This window comes from Gavia stellata, chromosome 2 (assembly GCF_030936135.1).
Source record: "Gavia stellata isolate bGavSte3 chromosome 2, bGavSte3.hap2, whole genome shotgun sequence".
In the NCBI taxonomy this organism is placed as follows: Eukaryota; Metazoa; Chordata; class Aves; order Gaviiformes; family Gaviidae; genus Gavia; species Gavia stellata.
In genome coordinates this window covers 29995579-30005511 of record NC_082595.1, presented here as the reverse complement: position 1 = coordinate 30005511, position 9933 = coordinate 29995579, and the positions used below count along the sequence as shown (strand labels likewise).

Below are 9933 nucleotides of genomic sequence, written 5' to 3'. Positions count from 1 at the left end.
GCGGCGGGGCCGGGCCGGGCCGGGCCGGGCGGGCGGGCGGTTGGCGGCAGCAGGCCGTCCCTCAGCCGCGGTACCTGCACCGCGCGGCCACGTGAGCGCCACATCACCGCCGCTCCGCGCCTTCAAAGTCAGCGGCCACAGAGAGGGCAGGCGGCGGCGGCACCGGCCGCGCTCCCCCACCCCCCTTCCACTCCCGCTCCCCCTCGGCGGCCCGGCCCGGCCCGGGGCGCAGCCGGCCCCGGCTCGGGAAGATGCTGCAGTCACTTGCGGGCAGCTCCTGCGTGCGGCTGGTGGAGCAGCACCGCTCCGCTTGGTGCTTCGCCCTGCTGGTGCTGGGTTACCTGCTCTACCTGGTGTTCGGCGCCGTGGTCTTCTCCTCGGTGGAGCTGCCCTACGAGGACCTGCTGCGCCAGGAGCTGGGCAAGCTGAAGCAGCGCTTCCTGGAGGAGCACGCCTGCCTCTCGGAGCAGCAGCTGGAGCAGTTCCTGATGCGGGTGCTGGAGGCCAGCAACTACGGCGTCTCGGTGCTCAGCAACGCCTCGGGCAACTGGAACTGGGACTTCACCTCCTCCCTCTTCTTCGCCAGCACCGTCCTCTCCACCACGGGTAAGGGAACGGCGGTCGACCCGGCGCCGGAGGCCTTCCGGGGAGGCCCGGACCCCTTCAGGGCCGCCGCGGGGTTGGAGGGGTTGGTGTGGGGCCGCCCTCCCCCGCAGCGTGGGGGCACCCGGGCCTGTGGGCGGCGGGCCGGGGCCTGCTGCCCCCCCCTCACGCCCAGGGCCGCGGGGTCGGCCCCGCACCAGCCCCGCACCAGCCCCGCGGCCCTGGGCGTGAGGGGGGGCGGCGGCGGTTGGGCTCCGGAGTAATCGTTGCTTGCCAAACTCTCGTCCGTGAGAGGACTATTTTATGTAAGATGCATCACCCGTACTTTAAGCCCACCCTGTTTAGCGTTAAGAGCCAGCTGGCCGGCGCCCCCCACCTTGAAAATGTTGGTGCTTTTGAAAATCTGGGAGGTGCCCATCTCTTTATTTGAACTTTTGAATGTTTTCAGGGGTCTGTCATTAAGCTCTCTGTCTCCTTTGCATTTCTTTCAGTCTGAATTGGCGGGGGGGCATGGACTGCTAGCCTGGGTATAAGAAGGCAGTTAAATAATCAGTTTCATATTTTACCTTCAATTTCTGTTTCATACTTGCATGTAAAAGACTGGAAGATAATGCTAATTTGCTTCCCAAGAGCAGTTGTCATTGATATTTTGAAAAGCTTGAGGAAACATTCCTATGGCCATAGTTTTTATAAGCGCTTACTTTTACAGCAGTCGTGTTTCACATAAGGTTGTAGTAGACAGCCTTCTTGTAAAGGATGAGTGCAGGCATTTGTGCTGGGAAGCTGCGCTGTGGTGATTCGAATGTGGCTCACTAAAATAAGTAACGAAGGCTTCTCAAATAAGAAAAGCTTCAAAAAAATTCACCTTAAAATTAGTCCAACCAGAGGGCTTTGAGTCTTGGCAGTACATTGCTACTACTAGAAAAGATGCAGTGCTGCTTTTCTTTTTCTTTTTCCCCCCTGCCCTCAGGTGACCGCTCTTTCTAGTATGGGAAATATAATCAGCTGATATCAATAATGACATTTAATAATTTACTTACTTGATCTTACTTTGGTGCTTCCTGGCTGATTCCAAACAGGCAATGTTTGTCCTAAAAATAGTTGTCATTGAGTATACAGATCAGGTTGTCTGCTTGTTATAAGGAGGGTGGTTTGTTTGTTTGTTTGTTTTTAAAAAAGTACAATAAGGTTATGGGTGTCCCCATAAAACCTCCCCCCCCACCTTAATAACTGTAATTAGAGTTTGTAAGAAGAGAGAAAGTGACATGCTTGTGACAAATAAATGCTTTCAGTGAATAGATTTCCAAGCATTAATTGATGTGTAGTAATACTATTGGTGAGAAAAGCATGGAATTGTGATAGTACTTCAGCATTTAATTTTTTTTCATTTTGGTAAAAGCATAAAGCACTTTAAACTTAAGGTGCTGAATTGACCTTATGATGCCTGTTTCCATTCTTAATCAATTACATTTTCTGGGACTATAAAATGTAAATTATTTTGTCAAAGAGCTACTTTTGTATTCAAATTATTTTTTCTATAAAATAATAACCCACATCTTCAAAAAAAGGATAATAAAAAGGTCCTGCTTTTCTATTTGTTTTTATACAGTGTAGTGTATGTAACTTTTTTTTTTTATATCAGACAAAAATCTAATCCACAGTCCTTGCAGTTTACTATTTTTAAATCTGGCAATATTGATTTCGGAGATGAATCAATCAAAAAAATGTTCACAATCAGGACAGTGGGGATGGGACTGAGTTTGTAACACTTTAGTACTGCCTGCTAAGACATAGCTACAGGATGTTTGGATTCCATAGCACAGTTCAGGCAGAGACTGAAAACACAATACCGTTGCCTAAACTGAAAACCTTATAGAAAACTCTGCTTCAATGGCGCATGCTTAAAAAACACAGAGGTCTGACATGCATGCGTTATCCTTATTTCTGTGAATTTCAGAAACTGAAGTTCATCTAGTCATCATTAATGTAATACTTCCTTCTATGTCCAATAGTCCTTTAGGTTGGGCCCCTTAAACAAAAATGCCTCTGTTTCTTGTTTTATGCAGTGTCCTTTAGCTTTACTTGTTTCCTATTTAATGTAAATAAGAACTTGTACAAGTAGACAAGTATAAATCCAGACCAATATAGTATGTCCAACAGTTGCTAAAATTCTTCCCAGAGCACACAGATTTCTGGTGAGGTGTATTTTTTACCCCAATTTACTCTGCACCACTGCAAGAAATCACATAATCATTAAGGTTGGAAAAGACCTGTAAGATCATCAAGTCCAACCATCAACCCAACACCACCATGCCCACTAAACCATGTCCCACAATGCCACGTCCATTGAACGTCCATGTTCCTTGAATGCCTCCAGTGAGGGTGACTCTACCACCTCCCTGGGCAGCCTGTTCCAATGTCCGACAACCCTTTCAGTGAAGGAGATTTTCCTAATATACAGTCTAAACCTCCCCTGGTGCAACTTGAGGCCATTTCCTCTCGTCCTGTTGCTAGTCCCTTGGGAGAAGAGACCAACACCCACCTCTCTGCAACCCCCTTTCAGGTAGTTGTAGAGAGCGATGAGGTCTCCCCTCAGCCTCCTCTTCTCCAGACTGAACAACCCCAGTTCCCTCAGCCGCTCCTCATAAGACTTGTGCTCCAGACCCCTCACCAGCTTCGTTGCCCTTCTCTGGACACGCTCCAGCACCTCAATGTCCTTCTTGTAGTGAGGGGCCCAAAACTGAACACAGTACTCGAGGTGCAGCCTCACCAGTGCCGAGTACAGGGGCACGATCACCTCCCTACTCCTGCTGGCCTTAGTCTTTCAAGTCTTTTGAAATGGTCCTTAAAATGGAGGACGAGCAAGAAGCAGAACCTGCCTGGCCATCTCAAACAGCTGTTTGGAAGTGTTTGAACATTCCAAAAAAATGTACCCCTGAAACTCCCTCTCTTTGCTGAGTACAGTAAGGACAAAAGCACAAAAGAGAACCCTGGTACTGATGGTATCAACTGAGGGTTGCTTCTGTGCTTAAGTGAAATTGCAGGGGAGTACTGGGATGTTCCTTATGTTCAGCTGCCTAAATTTGTCATTCATCATGTAAATAAATGCACGCCTACCTTTTGTACAGAGGACAAGGCTTATTTCACAGCCTTTTAGTTTTCTATATAAAGCATATAGGGAAAATGTTTAATTTTAGCATCCCCAGCTCCACTTCTTGTTCCCTCCTATCCTTATTATATTCTTTGGCTTCTTACTTGCTAGAGAAAATCCTTGAAGAACATGCTGAAGCCAGTTAAGAATTTGGAAAAATTCTTAAATGGAGCGAGCTTGCAGAACAAACACAGTAAGGCAAATGTTGCTTGAAAGTCATTTATATTGCTGCACACATGGACTGTCACAAGCTGCCTGAAGGACGGGCAAACAAAGGGCAGTGAAATAAACTGGGGTGAGGCTTCAGCAGATTATAGAAGTGACTGGAAGCAGGTTTCTCTTCTAAAAACTTTATTACTCCCTATGCAGCTTAAGCAGTCATGCAGAATGCCGTATGAGCAGTGTGCAAGAGGAAGCAATTTGGTCATTAATCATTGACAAAATAAACACTAAGAATATGCAATTGTGTGCATTTAAATAGCATCTGTGTTGGAAACTCTGTAATTATGACCTTGCGCATTATGGTCATCGCTCTGTGCTAGGTGTCATGAACGATCTTGCTGAAGCAGTTGTTTCTGGTTGGCTTTGTTGTGGGGCCATCTGTACGAATGTGTTTTATTTCTAACAATAAAAACGAAGCAATTATTTGCGCTTACTCTCCCAGGTAGTGTGTTTTCACTGTTCTTGGCATGCTGTTAGGCTCTAAGATCTTATCTTCTATCAGTGCAATATGGGAATACTGCAGTACATGTATTTTAAGCAGAATGGATTAAAAAAAGAAATTTATATTTGTTGTGTTGCAAGATACGAAGAGTAAAGTGGTACTTCTGTTTGTTGAAGAAAAACAGGTAGGGAAGGAAAGGAGATGCCAATTTAGGAACTTAGGGCCTGTATTTTTGTGTTTATTTTTGGAAAGGGTCTTTGCAGTGTAATGATATCCCACGGCACTTTGTGCAAAAGGACTGTAAGTCTTATTCTGACTGTCCAGCTTTGAGTATTTTTGCCTCCATCACAAACATGACTGTAGGTTTCATTTAAAATTTGGATACTAGAGGGATGCTGAGAAAGAGCTTCTTTTGGATCCTTTGTGATAGAGTTGGCAAGATATACATTACAAGGAAGCTAGGATAGCCTTGTCCTGATCTAGGGATTTACAGAGGAAGAGTGAGGAGAAGCTGCATGACGGCAATGCATGTTTCTCATTTTTTTGGTTAAGATCAGGCTGGACTCTCATCTGAGCCACAGGAGTCAAGACCGCAAGAGAAGGGAGGAGAGGGCTGTTAGTATTCAACTGCTTCTGAAGCCTGTAATGTGGTTGTCTGCAAGGTGGTTAGTGCATATCAGCATCTCCTCCAGAGTTTAGCCTGTACCGGTTTCAGTGTTGGTGCTGAGGATGGATGTATTATCCTACGTTGCAAGGAATGACGCATAAGATCCATGATGTACTGAATTCATGTTTCTCGCTGTATTCTGAAGAGAGTAAGGAACATCTGTGCAGTAGTTGTAGCTAAATGCTGGCAATGGCTGTTACCTTGAAACTGCTTGGTTGAAGGACTAGTCAAGAAACAATATGGCTTTCGGGGGAAGTTTTGCATTCAAGTTATATAGCTTATATGAATCTTATGGACAAGCAGCATGAGGAATCAATATTAATGCATATACCATTTGATTTGTAAGGGCATTCTCTGTTAGGTCTGATTCTCATAAGTATTGCTACTGATGATTTGCAAGAGAAACTAAACTAAACCTTTATTTGTGAAAGGTAACATACTGGGAGATTGTGCTGGAGTCAGTGGGCAGACATACTGTAAAAGAAAGTGCAGTCCATATGAAGAGACCAGGGAGAAAGAAACCTGTCAGTCTCCATCATTTGAATTTAATGTAAAATGCATATTTTATTTTGCTGGCATCAGAATATGTGGCCTGTGTCCCTGAGGATGCCTGTATTAGCTCATTAATACACACCAAATAAATACATTTCATAATTCATACCAAATATATGTCTATAGACCTGTCATAAGATTCTCTGTTGCCTTTTGTATGAAAACGTACAAACTTTGTGAGTTTAAATTCAGATCAGTCTCACTAGTAGTCACCTTTGACTCCAGCAGAAAACTGAAGCTTCATTATACTGCTGCTCTGACTGTAGCACTCACAGATCATTTAAACAGGTGTGATAAATTGCAGCTATTCACCAGGGTGCGGATGCCAAACTTTGGGAAGGAACTTCTGTTTCTCTTTTAAGAGTTGTTTGTTACTTAGCAATGACATCTACAGGAAAAGGTAATTTGCTGGGGATGATCTGGGAGACAAAGAGAGATTGTGCTGTGCTCTGCAACAGAGTGTATTTTATCCTGGAGTGCTTCTAAGAAAAGCAAAGGAAATGAAGAGGTAGGTTGAGAAAGATGCCAGAGGGGAAGGATTACATTCAGTAGGCCAACTGTTTGGGCACTGACCTGGCATGTGGGAAACTACATTCTTTTCCCTCATTTGCCTGGAGGGATTTGAAGCTGCACCCCAGGAGAGTGGTTGAATGCTACAAGGTGTTCTGGGACAGGGTAGTCATAGCTACTGTCCCCGAGGCTGTCCCCTTCCAGATAGATCAGTAGACTGTCCTGGAACCAGGTGTCCCACCTCTCAGATTAAGTAGTGTAAACACAAAGTGAAAGAATCATTCTGTCTGCCTATGCGTCTGCTTTCCTCTCAGGGAAAATTCCTGTGTTTTATACACTGTAGAACAGCTCCAGACTTGCTGCTGTCATATTCTAGTCTGGCCCCAGGGTTAAGATGATGTCCCTTGGGACGTGGGAGGTTTCAGTTGAGTTCTGCTTAATTCAATTCTCAGGACAAGGATTTGAACTAAAGTTTTCTAGCTGTCTTTAGGAAGAGGAAGCAAAAAGACTACCATCTAAGGAAGTTGTAAGATGAATATGTACAGATTAATAGTGAGAAAGTAGATTGGATGCTTCTGGTCTCCCTGTCTTGCAACACAAAAACATGGGAACATTCAACAAAATTTTAAAAAAGGTCAAATTTAAAACCAGAAAAGAAGGGACTTAACTAGTTTAAAAAAAAACCAAACAAAACACCAAGCAAATCCACCAAAAAAAAAAACCCAAAGCAAAAATCTCTTGTATGAATATCTCCAAAATACCTGTAGTTGTCAAAATTAATGATAATAAACTTTTTGGGAAGGATATTGGGCTCTGTGCTTCAGGACGCAAGCCACTCTTTAGTTACCAGAGATGACAGTTAGAGCCAACAGTCTGGTCTCTTATGTGTGTCCAAGACAAAGGGACAAAGTTCTTGTTTTCACTACTGAAGTAGGCAGTAGCGGAGAGGAAATCCGGGTCTGTCCTGTCTTGTGTTCCAGGCACGGTGGCAGTTCCTGGTTTCTCATGCGAGTACAACAATCAGCTGTGCCAAACTCTTACTTGTGCTTGCTGAAACAAAGGGTGGCAAGAGTAGCTCTAAACCTGTATTTATGCTTTGCAGGCCAATGAGTAATAAAAACCATCTCCTGGCAGAAAGCGGAGAAGCCATGGAGTAGCATGACTGCATTATTGTTTGGAGCAGCGCTGGCTGCTGATGGATGGAGTGTCTCTCTTACAAGCTCTGTCCTCACTTCTGTATCCTGCTGTTCCACCTGCCTTGCTAAATTCCCAGTGATGAGCCAGCTCAGCAGCTTTCCACAGGTGAAGGACGGCAACTGCTGCTTCTCTAGTCCTTCTGTGTCAGGTCTAGGGTCATTCTTCCTCTTCTGGGGGGGGGGGAAAAAAAAAAATAAAAAAAAATCACAAAACCAGTCCATTGTATGTATTAGTTTGATACACAGGGTGTAACTGGGGTCAGGACTGAGTTAATGGTGTTCTGCCCTGGGCTTATTAATTGACTTACTTTTTGTAAATGTTAACTTTGCTGTTTCTCTGTTTTTTCCTAATTTAGTTATGTTAAAATTATTTGCTGTTTGTCATAGACAGATTACATGGCCTCCTGTTACTCTATTATTATTTCTAATTATTACTCTCTTTGGCTTTATTCTGTTCTGTGATATTTACATCTTTATTGAAAGGAAGAGAGTAATCTGTCAAAAAAATTGCCTTGCATTAAAACGTTTCTATTTGTAATTCTTCTGCAGAGCTGGAATTTTTATTACCATTCTACTGACATCTCCAAATCAAATCCTAAGCTAAAAGTTATGTACAGTTTCAGAGCAGGACTTCTAAAACTTAACAATCAAATCCTCCAGTTCGTGACCATTGCTGAGTAGGATTTTCACTTTTATGTGAATGCAATTTAAAATAAGTCTTCCTTCAAATCTGTAGTTTCTCCTGTTTTCACTTATTTGTTGGCTGATTTTTATTCTTTCTTTGTTTCACTTTGGCCCAATACATCATCTTTTTAATAATCTATAGGGTTTTTGGCTAGAAGAACATCGTAATATATGGAGAAATGTCTACTTTAGCCACTGCTCCAGGTTAATTATAAAGTAGGCCACAAGCTGCTAAACCATATGAAAACCAGGATATTTCTTCGCATGTGCAGAAGTGGAATTTTAGCAATTTGAGAAAAATTAGGATACATACGAGAGTTTTGATGCCTTCAGGATTAAAGAATACCAATAAAAAGTTTATCGGGAATTACCTACCTAAATTCCTACTGTCTCTCTGGATCTGACCTCAGCTGCTTGGAGGTTATAATATTTGTACAAAATTCAAGTGAAATCTTAGAGTAGTTACTGAGGTGACCCAGAAGACCAGACCCTAGGAGAAATGTGTCAGTTTGCTTTTTCACTTAAGAACCTAGCTGAAACCTTAAAGAGGTTGCATTTCTTATGAGGACAAAACAGTGATGTGGTCCTGGTCAAGACCAGGACTGAAAGGAATGAGTGGAGCAAAGCTTTTCAAGTGGCTGTGCTTCAGAGAAGTATCGGGGTGGCTTTTGCAAGAACATGTGGATTTTCTCTCCCCTGGAAAGAAAAAAGATAAACATTCATCTCTGAAAACAGTATGAAAGCTTCCTTGCAGGAAAAATACATATTAATTGAAGTGTTACACCAGCAGTCACCAGACCCTGAATGTTTACTAACTGATGCTTCCTAGGTATTACTGTAGTCTGTACTCTAAACTGATTCTGTGCCAGTAGCTGAAGCAGCTTCAGAAGGTATCACAGCATCTTTAAGGAACTGAGGGAATGCAGATGCAGAAGCAAGGGGATCACTTAGGCAGTATTCCCTGGGAGCAGCTGAGGGAGGAGGTTGGGCTGGGAAACAGGTTTTGCCAGTGGAACAAGCCAACCCAGTAGTTTTCTGAGTACAGCTCTACTTGTGTGAAAGAAAGTGAGGCTGTGCCCTCTGACAAATTTCCATACTGTTTACCAGTAGAAACTTTAAGAGCAGTTTTCCATCTTCTGAAAATCATGAGTCCAGACTGCTATGCTAACAGGGAGTAGAGGCTTTCTGCATCTTTTTACTGTCCTCTACTACAAAGTGAAAAATTCTGGAGTAACCAGAACTTCTGTACAGGATCTTTTCAAGCATAATTTAATGCCATTGCAAATGCAGCTTTTGAGAGAACTGGTACCAAGAGAATGAAGTTTTGTAATCTCTTTTGCTCCTCGTGCATTTCATGTTCCACACACTGAATGTATTTTCTGAAGATGTTAAAAATAATTGCAGAAGCTAAAATGAAAAAGCTAAAATGTACCTCTGAATTTCATCCTACGTGTAGTATCTGAGTACCTCCTTCTGTGTCTTTCAATTATTTAAAGACTGTTTAAATCGAATCAGCTAAATAACCTTAAATTCTTTAACAGTAGCTACTTCACAAATGGTTCCTAAGAGTAGAAATATGAGTTGGTTTAAGGAGGGGAGGGGGACCAACCAGAATTAGGTATTGAAATGATAGGGTTGAGACATACATTGTACCATTCTTTACTTTTTTTTTTGATAAGCAGAAGCTTAATTCTAGTGATAGATGAATCTAGCTTCATAATTCTGGCTTTTGCGAAAGAAAATTCTTTCAGGCAGCAAGTAGATTTTTGGGACTTAGTTTTTTTGTTGTACTGGCTGTATGATATAGCTAGTTGTATGCTGAAATGACCGTAAAAGGAATCCTTTTCCCAACTTTACTGAAAATATTTTATTTAGAGGTTAAATATTCATCATTCAGTGTTTACAG

At 42.9% G+C, this 9933-nt stretch overlaps 1 protein-coding gene across 1 annotated transcript in view; it reads left to right on the top strand.

The window, feature by feature from the left end:
* Window positions 1-251: 251 nt before the first annotated feature.
* Window positions 252-9933, top strand: part of KCNK1 (potassium two pore domain channel subfamily K member 1) — a 35661-nt gene continuing 25979 nt past the window's right edge. The window contains exon 1 of the mRNA XM_059833412.1: window positions 252-606. Coding sequence (XP_059689395.1) covers window positions 252-606 — 355 coding nt within the window. The remainder of the gene's footprint in view (window positions 607-9933) is intronic.